Genomic DNA, 16,377 nt, shown 5'->3' with positions numbered 1-16,377 from the left:
CTCATCCTTTTTACTAAAACAAAGATAATACATTAATATATCTAAAAAATAATATATATAAAATGATACCACAGAATATCCTTGCACGATTTAATCGATTCTGGCGCTAAACTTTCTTGCAAATTTTGAAGATCTTGAAATTCCTTTAACCACATTTCCTTTGAATTTTTTTAATAATGATTACAAAGTAAACTTATAATTCTCTTATAAGTTACACATTTGAAGTAATATATATTGAAGAATGTCAGTATCATTTTTTTATTAGCTTTTATTAAAAATTATCCGCGGCTAACCCATACCAGCTGATATTAAGGTAACTTAACAACGTAAGGGTATATAAAGAAGGAGAAAATTTAAACTTTATAATATATTATATATGTTTATAAAAAGAGATCAGATGGTTTGACAAGCAATAATTATAATAAAAAAAATACATCCTTAATACCAAAGAGCGTTTGTGAAATTTAGCATAATAAAATATGTTAATATAATCTATTACTTCTAAATTAATGGAAAATTTTTCGGAATAAATACAACTAAGTTATGCAGACGATAAATTTCTAAAGTGATAAAATTATTCGGAATAAATACAGCTAAGTTAGGCAAACGATAATTTTTAAAGTAATGGAAAATTACTAGGAATAAATACAACTAAGTTATGCAGACGATAAATTTTTTAAAGTAATGGAAAATTACTAGAATAAATACAACTAAGTTATGCAGACGATAATTTTTTTTGACTCTTCATAGCACAGGTGGGATTATGCAAGACTCTAGTTATTTAAAAACATAAATTATTAAGATTTTTATATGGATTTTGGTAGTACAATAATATTTTTAGGTAAATGAATAAATGTACAAAATTAATTTTGATTTTATTAAGTAGTACTTAATGAATTATAATGGTTTTATGGAGCTTAAGGTCTGCAAATACCCCACCTGATCATCCGTGTAACTTTTTTTTTCCATTTTATAACATTGACATATTAACATAATAAACAAATTTTTTATACATTACAAACAAATTTGATTTTAAGTTATTGGGGTCAGAAGGAACCCTACCTACTTTCATGTCTAACTCTTGCTACTAAGGATTGATATGCAATCGAAATATTAGCTAAATTTGAAGAATTTATTTAAAAAGCTTCTTTTGGCTTGTCATCTTTTAATATTTTTCGCTCAAACGCTAGAACGCTCGCTCATTGTATGTTCTTATCTTTATATTTTAAATAAGAAAGGAAAAATATCAAAGGATTGATAGGTCAGTCAATAAGTCATTATATTTGATGAAATTTTATCCTTTCTTTTGAAAAAATAATTAAACATTGTATAAATATTAAAATTTTGATAATTTATTTACCCGATCATATTTCAGATCAACTGTGCAATCTTTCAACAAAGTCTTGAGCTTAACACTTGTATTTTTGACACTTTGATTCATTTTGTTAAAAATATAATCGGTATTTGAAGTATCATTTTCTAATATTCTTTTTAAAATTTATAAAAATATTTTAATGATAGAGTCCTTAAGATTTTATTTATTTTACTTGAAATTTTGTTCTTTTTCAATTATCTATAGGGTATATAAAATTTAAAAAAATGATTGTTACATATATATAATATATTTTTGGGTGAGGTAGAGTGTAGATGGACAAAAAATTAGCAGATAAAATTAATTTATAAACTCTAGATATTAAAACTGTATTTATAAACTCTAGATATTAAAACTGTATTTAATTTTTTTTTAGTAAAACTAATCTTAGGCATAATATAATTATTAACCCCATTGAAGTAATCTTCCTTAGCGATATCAGACTCATAATAATCCAATCCTGAGTCTCCTGTTGATATATTTAGAGAGGTGTCCGATCCTTTATAAGATAATGACTTGTTTGGTATCACGATTTCGGGCACGTTTGACTCGGCAATTTTTTTTAGTACATCATTTTTAAAATCGTCGAAATTTTTTGAATTTTGAAAAACTATAAGATTTTTTATCATGTTTGATTTTTAAAATTATTAATAATTTGGATAATGCTGATTTTTGGTTTTTTTTACCATACGCGAATGAATAAAATATATGTTAAAGAAAGCATTATAAATTTTAAAATACTTGGCAATTAATAACTATTAATTACAATTTTTTTTAGTCAATTCAAAATGTTTCTTGCAACAATCATCTCAAAAAAAACAATTAAAAATATCTAATAAGATATCAGTTTTCTAAATGGTTATAAATGTTGCCATACACTTAGTTAAGCCACTATCAGTATAAGATTGTTTTTAAATATGTCATCGAATGATATAAAAAATTTTGGTACAATTTTTTTTTAAAAATTCTCTGTTTGATAATTGTTATAGCTTCTAATATAATAAAATCATAGTATTTCAATTTGTGGCATTTAGACGATGGTAGAGGAGACGGGGGCTATTTCGGACATGGGGTAAATCCGGACAGCCTTTATTTAAAAACTATTTGACTTTGAGACTTGAAATTTATAATTAGAATAGATTTTTTATAAAAAAAATTAATATGTGAAAAAAAATAATTCGGCTCGGACAATTTGGAAAAATTTTAAAGCAAAAATAAAACCTCTTTAAATAACTAGTAGTAAAAAAAATGTGCTTGATTTTTTTCAACCAAAATTAATTATTTAATTTCCACACATATCGTGATACTGTGAACAACTTTGACCCCTTAGCAAATATAAAATCTCAAAGATTTTGAACGAATTTATTTGATACCGATCTCAATTATGTAAATACTACCTCCATGTATACACTAAATATCATTCACATTTTTCTATAATTTTTTTTTAAAATGCTAAAATTTATAAAGAAAAATAATCATAAATATATTACAAATATAGATTATAACAAAATTTTAAAAATGCACGAGAACAAAGTATCTATTGAAGAACCATATCAAACATTTGGTCAATGATGGGCCTCACGGATTATTAAATTTAATAATAAAGTTTATTCATATAATTTGTCGATTTTAAAATCATTATATATTAAGTATAGCCAATAAACATTAGTCCCTAAATATATAGGTTGTGTCCAGGAATACCTCGGGCTTAGGGGAAATTAGGACAATGATTATCTTTAAATTTGTTCGGAGGAAAAAAAATTACTTGAGGCAAAAATTATTTAGCATAAAAAAATTTAGCCTAATGATAGGGGTTCCCACACATATAGTTATTTTTGCGAAAATCTTATTTTCAAAATTTCATGGCCTTCTAAATCAAAATTGTCGTATATAGCCCCGGTCTCCGCTACCATATGTAGTCCCTAGATAATGTACTTAGTTCTTTACAATATTTGGACACTAAATCCCATGTTTTAGACCTCAGATTCAATATTAATAAAACAAAATTATTAGTAACAAACCACCCAATTTGGTAAGCTACAAAATAATCACTCATGATATTTTAATCCCATTAGGCTCGCCAATACTACCATGTCCAAAGAATTACTACATAACATTTTCAAAAGCTTTTACAACATGGAACCATAGGCGTAACCATGGGTATTATCTATAATTAATTCAAAAAGGGAATAGATAGAAATATTGTTTTATCCCCCCTCCTCCAACCACCCAAAACTTAAATATGGATTAGTAATATTTGGGTAGTTATAAGGAATATATCCCATAAGTAATATATTTTAGACAATTATCCTTACTTTAATAATAATCAATTTTTTTTAAAAATAATTATTATATTGAAAATAAATTTTGCAAGGTTTTTTTTTCATGTTTAGTCTTATTAAAATAATGTTGATATAAAAATTTTTTATATATAAAAGTTTTATTTATATAAACTAAAGTAAAAGATCCAAGATGTTCAAATTAATATTTGTGTAATGTCTAATTAAAATTTTATTAGGTATGCTTATAAATATAGATAGATATTTTATATATGAAAACTAACAACACATAATTAATTCTTCATTGTGTGTCACATTAATTTTAAAATTGGGAAATTGCTTTTTTTTTGTTGGAAAGCTTTTAATTTTATTAAGAGTATAAAAAATATTAATTATTAATGTGTTAAAAAAAATTCTATTCATAGAAATGCATAATATAATGGAATTATATACCTTTATCTAAATATAAAGATTTCGGTAAAAAAGGAAATCTTTATAAAAGAAAAGGATTTCAAATGACCTCATTAAACATTCATGTGACCTCGGAGTTGGACTTTCATTGAAATTAGAAAATACAACTAATATATTAAAATATTCTTGAAACTTTTAAGCCACAATAATAAAGTATACACATATTATTAATAGAATAGTGTGATATTTAAATCAATGATTTTTATTAAAAATAGTAACGTTGCGATGTGATACATCCATAATATTAAATGTTAATATTCTATACGTGCATAAAAGATTAATCTCATTTTAATAGAATCCTATCTATCGATATCTTTCATTAGATGTTATTTTTATAGCTATCTAATATTATTATAAATAATATATGTCTTCTATAATTAGTATAATTCATGAAATATACTAAATTTCTTATATATTTTAATCTAAATAAAATATTATATCATTATATAATGTTAATCGTCATTTTGATCGCTTCCATCGTTATCAGCGGCAGTTACATAAATTTTAGGTACAGAGAGTTTGTTTTGATCGTTGGTCTTTTTAAATATACGAAGGAAATTTATATTATTTGGGGATATTCTGCAAGGTTTATTAGTAGCGATTGATTTATCTTTATATCTCGATGACATTTTTGAAAAAATATGTGTAAGAGGGTTATATTCATGCTTTTTATAGATGCGTTTTGAACATCGTTCATGCGGAATACCGCTATTCGTGTTTTGTTCGCTTTTTACTATTTTATACCCATGAGAATTCTCATTTTTTTTATCTTTATCCTGCATCGATAGAACACCTTTATCATATTGTAAATCTATGGATGGGTGAAGGTCGGACGCTTCGGTATTAGTGTTTAATTCTAAATTTTTTAAGCTAATTTGTTGATTTTCGATATCATCTGATAAGGCACTATTATCAGTAGTTTTCATAATTCTGATGTTTGATCTATAATCCAGATATCTGACATTATTGTGATTCAAAAATATTGTCGGATTCATGTTCAGAACGTCGTTTATGACACGGTTAAATCTAAAATCTTTAGTGTTCTCAATTGAATAATGTCCATTTTTTAAATCTCCCAAATCTCCCCCAAGAGTACTATACAAATGACTTTTACTCTCCTTATATCGCTTTGATTCTCGTAACAATACCTTTCTCTCCTGATCCGAATGATGTCCTTGATATATACACGAAGATCTGAAAGTGCTTATGGTTAACGTATATAAGTAGTAAAATAATTGTTCGAACGTTCGGCAAAACGCCTTTCGGTAAGTCTTGTTAAAATATAGGTAAAGGCCGACGTGAAACCAGTGATCCGTGAGGATTAATATGTTGTGGAGATGAAAGTAATTAAAGGAAAAATCTAGATGATCCACCAACTCCAATATGGCTAGAACGTAAAAGGGGACGGAGCACATGGAATATAAAATGAGGAGGGCAATCATCATCTTAATAGCCCTTAAGCTTCTTTGAATGGCCAAAATCTATTTAAATAAAAATAAATTTTGTGAATAAATATATATAAAAAAAATAGAGCTCGAAAAACATTTCGGGAAGGACACCTCTAAAATTATAAAAAAAAGAAAAAAAGATTTTATGAAATCTCTGGTTCACGAGGGGGAAATATTAAGAAATAGGGGTTTATTTGGTCAATTGGATTAGATGATATAAAACAATCCATTCAATTTGTGGCGCACTCCAGATGTAACTTTTTCCCGAAAATGATTAATTAAGAAAAATCATAATAAAGCAACATATGTGTGGGCTTTATTGTCTCAAAATAAGAATGGAGATGCTAGTGACCGAACCTTAAATATATGCTTTGTTTAGGTTTAGGTTAATAAATAAGAGTGTGATTCAGATTTGGTTTAAACCTTTAAAAACCGATTCGAACTTTTTCGCATACAAACTTATGGAATTATGTAGAGAGAGGCACATTTTTTTTTGAAATTTTGTTATAAAAGTTCACATATATACAACTAGCATGTATAATATTGTTATTGCACGTCGTTCAAATATATTAATTCAAAATTTTTATATTATGACAAATATACTCTTCTGTCTAATTAAGGAAAAAGAGCGAATTTATTGGGAACTCATATATATGCTAACTTGGGTACTGACACCTTCGAATAGAAATATAATAAAAATATCTAAAACTAGTTGCAATTCAATTAAAATTGATTAATATAATTCTTTAGAAAGAATTAGAATATCAAAAGGTTCAAACCCGTTAACACACCTATTTAGAAGCCGATTCAGGTTTGGCAACAAATTTTTAGCGCTTAGTTGGGTTAGGATTGCTGAATGTAGCTGTTCATTAATACATTTTGGCTTTATAAAAAAAATCATCTTTTATAATAGATAATAAAAAACGAATATAAAATCATATTTCTATCATATAATTTCATAAATTAAGAATATTTAAATTATGGTTCCATAATTAATTTTCTTCTTAAACAAACGTTTTAATTTATATTTTATACAAAATAGGGAGTACATGATTCTAGAGGATTTAATCTTAATAGTCTACCTCAAGTGCATTTCGAATAAAATTCATTATTCGGTTGAGCTAAATTTGCAATGAAATCCTCCAGATAAGTGGAGTTGTTTGGCAAAATCTGGCTAATTTAAAGAAGAAATTTATTTATTAGATGAGTATATATATATATATATATATAATAATAATAATACTTGTAAAGCTCTAATACATCTCGCCCTTATAGAGTTAATTTTGATATTGTTTTTCCATAAGTAGCAAACAATGTGGACGTATAATATACTCGCGACCGACAGTGGAAGGGTACATCCGACTATCATTTGCAACGCTACGCTAATTATATTTTCTCTGTTACTTAGGAAACATTCGAAACCAGTTTCAAAGTTTATTATGTGAGACTTTTCCGCTTTTAATGGAAGACTTTTATACATTTGCAAATATATGATAGTTGAGCTGTTGTACTTCGAGATAATAGATAATTTTTTTGTTGAATTAGGATAACCGGCACTGGGTGGCAAATTATTTTTAGAATCTTGGGAATTGAACGAAGACAACGAAATTTGTTTTGAATCGTTTACGAATGAAAACATGATGTTCAAGAATCTTACATATTTATTTAAGGGTTTACGACAATAATACACGTATTTGCGGATAGTTGTATCATTGCTAACACATAACTGGTCAAAAATAATAAGCTCATTTAAGTCATTATATATCAAATCTTTCGCGGGAACATTCGGTCGATCGCTGGAAGCCGATATGATCAAGTCCTTAAGTTTTTTCTTTATTTCGTTCGAGTTTTCTTGGGCTCTTTTAATCTTCGTAATTTTATTATACGTCCAAACCTCATCAAAAATGGTATCAATGGGGTCAAAAGTTTTATTTAAATTTGCATTGAATGTATCCCCATAATTGATCTGATTAAAGTTTGAGATCATATAAAAGTCCGCCTTACTTTTCCTCCCAAAGTTCAAAAGATATAATTCATTGGGTATATTATGACTCCGTAGTTGTGGGTTCGAGGATATCACTACCCTGGAAAAGTCGGAATTTATTTGAATGGATTCTATGACATGGGGTTCTTGTTTATCTATCAAATAATCTTGATAATTTTTGTTCTTTTTAGTGATCAAAATAATCAGCTCTGGCACACTATATAATATAGATATAAGCCAGATTCCAGCTATCATATTGAGACATATTCGTCTCGAAAACTTGGTTTTGACGTTTGATTGAACGATTGATCTATATCTATCGATAGATATACCCATGTTTGTGTAAGCGCAACATACACCAGTCACGCTGTTGATAAACGAAACTATGATAAAAATATTGCATTTTTCCATCAAGGTGTAATATTTGCTATAAAAAGCGGCAACTATATACAGTGGGAGCATTAAGAAGCCTAAATATTTTTTTTTAAAGTTTAAAAAAAAGGATTTGAATTTTTAGGAAACTAAAAATAAAATGATAAAATTACAACACAAATGGTTGGTCTCATTCTAATTAAATTGTATTCCCACACCTTCATACAACAAATACGAAGTATATATTTAGTATTTTAATGCGAGTTTATTTATAGCTTCCAATTAAAATGCAAATATAATGATGTAAAATTAAATGATAAAAAAATTATAAATACTATCTTATTCTCATTAATTTTCTTAGTCACCAGTCACCAAAATTCCTATCGGTCTTGGACCAGACAGATTGAAGGCCCCGTCTTTTTTCAAAAACCGCTGTATGGACCTTTATTATTTAAATTTTTCTTACTATTTAATTCATATAATATTTTAGTAAATTTTTATGTATATTCTATTTTATATTACATTTCTAGAGGAGTTACTTTAGTTTTTGTGATTTATTTCTTTTTTTTATATTGCAATATACTATGAAACGAAAAGTTAGTCAAAGAAGAAATTTGCAATTAAATATTTGTATTTTTTATTATATTATTCATATTTTGATTTGATATCTTTAATATAAAATATACAATAAAATGTTGAAGCAAAGAATTACATTGGTAAAAACTATTTTAAAATATCAAAAAACATTTATAGACAGGTCTTGAAAAGGTCTTTTTAATCAGGACCATGGTCAGGACTTGTATCGGTCTGATCCGGTCAACCAAACCGTGAGCCTTTTTCACTAGTCAGAGGCTCTATCACCACTCAAAATATGCATTTAATTTAATTCCTACACGAATGGTGCTTATCAAATTTATAAATAGTACTAACTAGCTTGGAAGATAAACTGATTTTAGCTGCTCTAGGCGAGTCCAAAAATTTTGGTGATCTGACAAAAATTACAGGGTCAAAAATCTTCGGACACAATTATCCTTGATAAAAATTCTCTAAAAATGGAAAAATGAGGACAAAAGTCTCCATTTTTTTTAATTTTTATTTTTGAAATATTAAGTTGATATCAAAAAAAATAATATTATTTAAGTGACAGGTATGGCTCACTGAGAAGTTACAGATATGGGCTGAGGTAATATGGAGTTCGATCACATAGGGACTCATTTTAAAACCCTCTTGGGGGAGGATAGGGTAAAATTAAAAGATTAGAGAAATAGAATGTATTTAAAAAATGGTTTTTGTCGTTTATGGCCTTTTTTCCAATTTTTAAGAATTATATTTTTTGCTCGTGGATAGCTATTTTTCTTTAATTTCCAAGTAATTTATCTTCTGAGGATTTTTGCAGCCCAGAAGATATAAGCCCCGGGATTGAAAATTAAAGGTCGAAATTTTGTTGGTAACTCCATATATAAGTGAAGGTTGCAATTATCTTACCCTATAATTTTAAAATAGTTTTTCTTATGAAAAATCATCATTATGTTAATAACAAATAGTAATAATGTTAGAAGACTTCCTTGATTTCTTTCAATTTGAGATAAGGCAGCCATCTACAAGAAATAATATTATTCATTTAAAATTTAAAAAGAAAGCAATTTTTGGCACATATACCAATGCTTTAATGTTTATGATTAAATAAAACAAGTTTTGTAGTTTCATGAAAGATCCGGTTCTTAATAATTTAACCATTATATCAATGCACAAAATTTACTTAAACAATTAGATATTGACGAAATTATAAATTCTTTCGCTTTCTCTTCCCCTAATTTTTTTAAATTATTCATTTAAAAATGTATTTTAAAGTATATATTTTTATTTATATTATATATTAAGCATTGATGCAATAAAAATTATTGAAATTAATATTTGAGGTTGGGGAGTCAAAAAATAATGGAGGTCAAAAAATAATGGAGTGGAGTATATTTTTTAGGGAGGGGGGGGGGATTTTTTTTATCGCTCAGAAATTATAGGTTTCACTGTTCATGAGCATCCTGTTCACTTTAAAGAATGTTCATGAATGCTTGATGGTCTATTATTTGTATTTTTGATTTTATTTAAATGATTTGTGAAAATAAAAAATTTGCAAAAATATTTTTTATCCCTATCCCTACAATCCACAAGTGATAAGACTCATAGTCATATTACATATAAATTTTAAAGAAGTAATGATAAGAATAGTTTCATGATATGTATAAATTTGTATTATAATATTTAAATTTATTTTTTTAAAAAATAGGAATAAAACAATATAAAAAATGATCATCAAAATTAATTAATTATTCTTTAAAATTTTAAGTTATTTAAAAAAAAATTTAACTTTACATTGTATAGTTTATTCATTTAGAGATAATCTTATCGATTTTTTTTGGCGAAAGTAATGTTTTAATTAAATACGTCAAGAAAAATATTCGTTTCTTAGAAAAGGAAATACAACTAGGAAACGAAAAGACATAAAGGTTACTTATTTGTTTAACATTTTGAGTGTTAATACTTTTAGTGTAATATAGTATTTAAATATAAAGAGGAAAAGTCGTTTGAGTATAATATTAAAAAATTATGAGTAAAAAAATATATATACCATATAAAGGCTATATAGATGTATTAATTTAACTATACTAATGATATTTTAATTTGATATAATATATTCTAAAAATTATCAAAAAAAAAGTAAATAAAATTAAACATATACCATTTTATTTCACATTATCAGGATTCTCAATATAATATAAAATTTCAGTTAACAAGAGGTTATTTTAAATTAAATCTATTAAACTACACAAAAAAGGATCATTTTATAATAATATCATAAACTAAATTTAATTCTGGTCATCCATCTTTAAACAAATCATGAATTTTGGCATTTGCTACTTTAATTTGTCTAAGGACCCAGATTTATTCTCAATTTTAGTTAACGAAATGTCAAAATAATGTCAACGCAGCTAACAATTTAATTTAACATGGTTAAATAATCATTACTGTAATTTGTTATTGTTAGAGGTTTTATGTCAGTAATCTATATGTGGGGATTGATTTTCTTATCGAATATTTCCTAATTAAAAAAAAGAAGATTTTAAAGGGTATAAATGGGGAAAGAAACTGCTAAAAAAAGGAAGAAAAACTTGGAATCCCTTACACTTCTCAGTTTTTTTCTTGGTGAAAAATTCAGAATATTTTCAAACCAAAAGAATTTTTAAAAAAGTTAGTATTTTTACTACCAACTAAATTTCGGATATCATAATAGGTAGAATAATTCTTCTAACTATATTTATGATAATCAATTTTAGAACTCATTTTGATATAGTCAGTTACAACCAATAAAGTAGAACCCCCCCCCCCCTCCTCCCCCCAATAATTATTTTATATAAAAATATCCCTAATAATCTATATAAAATTTATTTCTTATCCTGATCCATAAATTTTTTTAAAGGCAAAATATTATGATATTTTGCATCGTCTCAGGGTGTGTTCACTATAGTTAGGTAATGACCATATGGCAGCTAATTCCAATCTATAGACGCGTGCCGGAAAAAATTTATTAACATATAAGTTGGTTTAATTTATATTAGTTTCTTTCAAATTTGAGCAGCTATATTTTTTTTAGGGAAACCCCGAGGCCAAATTGATCGTTTTCAACTAAAAATTGGGATTAGCAGATATTTTAGCAAGCTTTAGCTTAAACGAATAAAAATATAGAAATTACCCAATTATGGTCAGTAGTTTCTATCTTTTAGGGTATAACTCGAATAATATCACTCTTTATAAAACTGTATTTGATTTGCTGTCATATAGCTATGGAAACGATATCGTGCCCCTTTTTTTCTTGCTTATATTATAAATTCGTAATAAAGATTCTAAATCGTCAAAAAAAAACTATATCAAAGTACTCCGACTAAAGGATCTTTCATATTCCCTCATTGTGCAATCCCCTCTCCAATTGAATTTATTTCCAATTTAGCTATTGTATAGAAATTATTGGGATGAGGGGCTAATCACTAGATTAAATTATCTTATCGCGTCATTGAGTTTAACTACAAGTACTATCGTGATGAATAGAATTGTTAGATGAAAGGGGTAAGATCGGGGACTATTTTATCTAATGACAAAAAACGGAAAAAAATTTAACATATCCTCTACATCTATGTCACAAACACAACGTCATACCAGCCACGCTTTCTTTTAGTCACATATTTTTTCCCGAAATAAATTTGATAATAAACATGGAGTTTCCTTAGGTATATACATTTTTTCTTTCTTTCTTTTCTTTTTTTCTTTCCTTCATACTTTCTCTCTTACATGGCCACTTATTTATCTTTATATTTATTATTATTAAAACGGCCCATTATATAGTGATAAATAAAGCATTTTGATTTCTTTTTTTAATGAATATTGCATAGTGTGTAAAGATTATAACATATAAAATAATAAAAAATTTAAATGCGTAAATTCTCCTCTAGTACTAAAAAAAGTTAAAATGTGATTTTAGTTCAACAGGGTACCAGAAATGTTTTTTTTTATTGAATCAATCAAAATCAACTTAAACAAACTATACGTATTTAGTGAAATTTATAAACAAAATAATTTCATAAATAAGAACTTAGAGTGGGTGGCCAGTCAACCCGGATAGTCACTTATCCCCGGTCTCTCCTAATGAAAACTGGTCAATTTTTTTTTTAAAGTAATGTTTACAAGAAATAATGATAATCAATAAAATATTAAGCAATTAATCATTATTTTTAAAACTATATATTTTGTTATATATAAATTAAATAAATAATAAGACAAATGAAGGCGATAAGATATATATTTTTTATCATGTGGACATTAATTAATTTATTTATATAATCAGTATAGTGCAAGTCCAAGGTTATAATTATTTATCTCAAGCTATATATTCTAATTAAATCGGAGTTAAGTAAGAATTGTAATGTATGGACTCTAAAAGTTGTTCGCATATGTATTGAAAATAAGGATGATGGAAAATATAATATTATAATCCTTAAATTTTGAAAAATTTAAATAACGTGTTTGTTATCTTCTTCATCATCAGTTTAATCTATCATTTTTAAAAACAAGATACAATTTTGATATTTATTTCAGAAATTTTAATGATTGCTGTATTATAAATTTTAAATAATTTTAACTATCTCCATAAAACTCTTCAATTTATAGCTTTAGGTTTTTTTTCTTCTCACATCTAATTTCATCGTCTATCTCTCTTCCTTGTGGTTTAAATCATCTATTGCAGCTACTTCTATTTTTTTACACGCTTGTTTATTTATATATTTTTTTACAATAGGCATCCATGTCAACATCCTCAATTCAATCGTTTCAAGGTTGTTTTTGGAGCTATGTTGAAACCATGTGCTGTATCATTGTTTTATATGATTTATTATAATAATGTTCAAGGTGTATAATATATCTTAGAACATTATACTATAACTAGCCATTTAATCCATCTAGCATGAGCCTGCCTTTCATTTCCTTGTCTAGACCACGATAAATTAAAGTGTGAATGCTTATTTAAATCTATACCTTTCAAGTTTCATTCTTTTATATAAATAATGAGGTTATCTATTGAAGATTTGAATTTACAAATATAGCCTTTATCCTAAGGATCTAAATAGACCTGCGATAAACCAATGTTAACTGTTATGATTTATAAATTCTAAACAAACCTGAACTACTAAAAATCTAAATCTGAACAGAACCTCTAAAAGGTGATGTTGATTGGTTAGAATATTTTGATACCTTACAAGTCTTTAAAGATTAATAATAATCGGTTGTGAACGCTAAGTATAAATAAATTTAGATATTTCTGATGAGGAAAAATGGCCCAAGTTTTAATACATCAAATTATATTTTAAAAATATTAAAATGTTGTGCCTATGTATATATATATATGTATGTATTGTTGTTAAACGGCTCAATTTGAGTCGATTTTTAAAAACGGCTATCTCAATATTTTATCCAGGAAAATATTACACAAGCTAAAGATTTTTCTTTTGGCGAAATCTCGAGGCTTAATCTATATTTTTATGGCTAAAATATTCATTTAGCTGCTTTTAAAAATCGGCTTAAATGAGCCGCACTACTATATAGTATATGTAAAAGGGCTAACTCATTCCATGCTTTCTGAGGTATCACTTCCTATTTATATCTTTATTCTTAAAGAAAAAATATCAAGTATACTTATGGCTATTTTTTAAGGATTGTTTGATGAATCAAGAATTTCGCATTTTTTTTAGTATTGATGGGTATAATGGTGAAATCACGATTTAGCCAATTTCTGACAAACCAGCTAAATTAATATTAGCCAAAACATATAACTAAAGAAATCTCGTAGATGTTACAGGGTAGGTTTAGCCCTGGCGAAATATCTAGGCTTACTAAATATTGGGTAAATAGAGGTTTCGAGCAACAATAAAAAAATAGGAATAAAGAGATTTATCCTATAATATTTGCCTGAACCCATAATTAGAAAAAGGGTTCGTAATTTGAGATATTTTTCTATGAATCCTACAATAATATTTGAATGATGGGCTTGTCTTTTATTGACATTTGATTAGATTTGTTATTTCAAATCAAAAGTTACTAAAAGGTATATAGTATGAATTATTCATAAAATTTTTACAAAATCTTAAATTTTAAAAATGTTACAATTATTTGTCTAATTATAAAATTTTATTTGAAAATATTCGTGATGTTTTACAATTCAGTCCAAACTTGTTATCAATAATATTTATCCAAAACAAAGTGATTAAATTAAAATGTTTCTATTCTCAAAACTGTAGCAATAGTCATAGTAGAGGTGATAGGATCTTCAAAAACCTTTAAATTTGTCAATGCTGTCCTCAAGACATCATAAAGTTAAAAAAAATATAACCAGCTACTTTAATTTTTATGTTAAATATAAAAGAATTTACATATAAAACTGTATAACATATATAAAACCTATATTAATAAAATTTAAAAACCATATTATAAAAATATGAGATATTTAAATTAAAAAAAATAATTTCTATAAAAACTGCATAGATGGATTGATAAAAAATTTGATTTGCAAATTTCTAAGGCAATATTCTGCCAGATAAAAGTATTTTGTCATTGAATAAATAGCTTTTTTCTCTATAAATTTTAGATGAGGACTTATGTCCAAAATTTTTAAGTGTTTTGGTGACCAAGTTAACGAAGTAAACATTTTTTAGGAATGAGTATCTATTTATTTTGCTGTTTCCAGCTTGAGAAATAGAATTTTCATAATTATTTGATTTGGCCAATATGTCTATGCGATATAATCCCACGCAAGAGGAAGGATTTTCTCCCAGGGTATCAAAGTCCAAAAATTTTAATATTAAAACGTTACGAATTTGTCAGCATTACTCTGATATACCATCGACTATAATTAAGAAGCAATTATTAGATTCATTCTTTTATAAAGCAAATTTTTCAAGTTTCAAATATATTATTATACTATAAAAGATTGGAATTAGTTTGGATTTAATCGTTTTTGTTTTTATCCCTTCTTTTCTTTTATAATCCATGTATATATAATTTGGACAAAGGTTCAGAATCTACAGTAAGTTTTATAAGACCAATCATATTGCCTTCTTGTTGCGTGTTCCCCTAGCAGGCCTTGATCACGAGAAATCAAATAACCAACATTACTATTATTCTTATGATTTGTCAACTGTGTCTATGAGGATTCATGTACAATAATATCCTGATTGATATTCCTCATTTATCTAAGCCTTCATATTATATGAATCAAGTGCGCTATATTTATCTTTAGCTATTTTTTATATGAACCTTCTTTGTTTTAAATTCATTTATATAAAAAATTATATATTTTTGTAAATCCAAAAATGGGTATCCCGTCATTACAGAGAAACCTTTATAGAAAATGCTAATATAGGAAAACTTTAGAGAAATTTTTTTATAGAATATATAGTTTATAGAGAATGATTTAACATAGAATTATTATAGAAAAGGATTTTATAGAGAAAAATTTGAGAATGATTTTATAGAAAATGCAAAAATGAACTCCATCATCATAGGGATACGATATTCCCATATGAGTTAAGAATTAATTGCTTCAAAGGTCTGTACCCCCATGCAGATTTTAGGAAGCAGTTGCTTCGCTTCGTATAGCGTTTTTTTATATTTTATTTAAAAAAAATACATATAAATTAACATCGTCCGATGGGGTGAGTCACAAGTGGTTCTCGACACAAAGGGAGGTTTTCGGTCATCCTTTATTATTTAATCTTAATATCCATTATGGTTGTTTTAAAAAAAAAATTAGCATAAAACTTTACATAATATTTTTTATAAGATACACATACATATATGTTGTATAATAAAATTAAATATTATAAAAAAATAATTTTTTTTTTAATTAAGTTA

The 16,377-nt window shown here is 26.2% G+C and overlaps 1 protein-coding gene across 1 annotated transcript in view; it reads right to left on the bottom strand.

Moving 5' to 3' along the window:
* Positions 1 to 4,574: 4,574 nt before the first annotated feature.
* Positions 4,575 to 16,377, bottom strand: part of LOC135930825 (uncharacterized) — a 36,804-nt gene continuing 25,001 nt past the window's right edge. The window contains exons 2-3 of the mRNA XM_065467614.1: positions 6,814 to 8,024; positions 4,575 to 5,603 (exon numbers count right to left, since the gene is read on the bottom strand). Coding sequence (XP_065323686.1) covers positions 4,575 to 5,603; positions 6,814 to 8,024 — 2,240 coding nt within the window. The remainder of the gene's footprint in view (positions 5,604 to 6,813; positions 8,025 to 16,377) is intronic.

The sequence above is a fragment of the Gordionus sp. m RMFG-2023 genome, chromosome 1, assembly GCF_954871325.1.
Source record: "Gordionus sp. m RMFG-2023 chromosome 1, tfGorSpeb1-WG-v2, whole genome shotgun sequence".
NCBI lineage: Eukaryota > Metazoa > Nematomorpha > Gordioida > Chordodea > Parachordodidae > Gordionus > Gordionus sp. m RMFG-2023.
The sequence above is the reverse complement of the archived record's forward strand: the minus strand, read 5'-3'. Positions and strand labels throughout refer to the sequence as shown.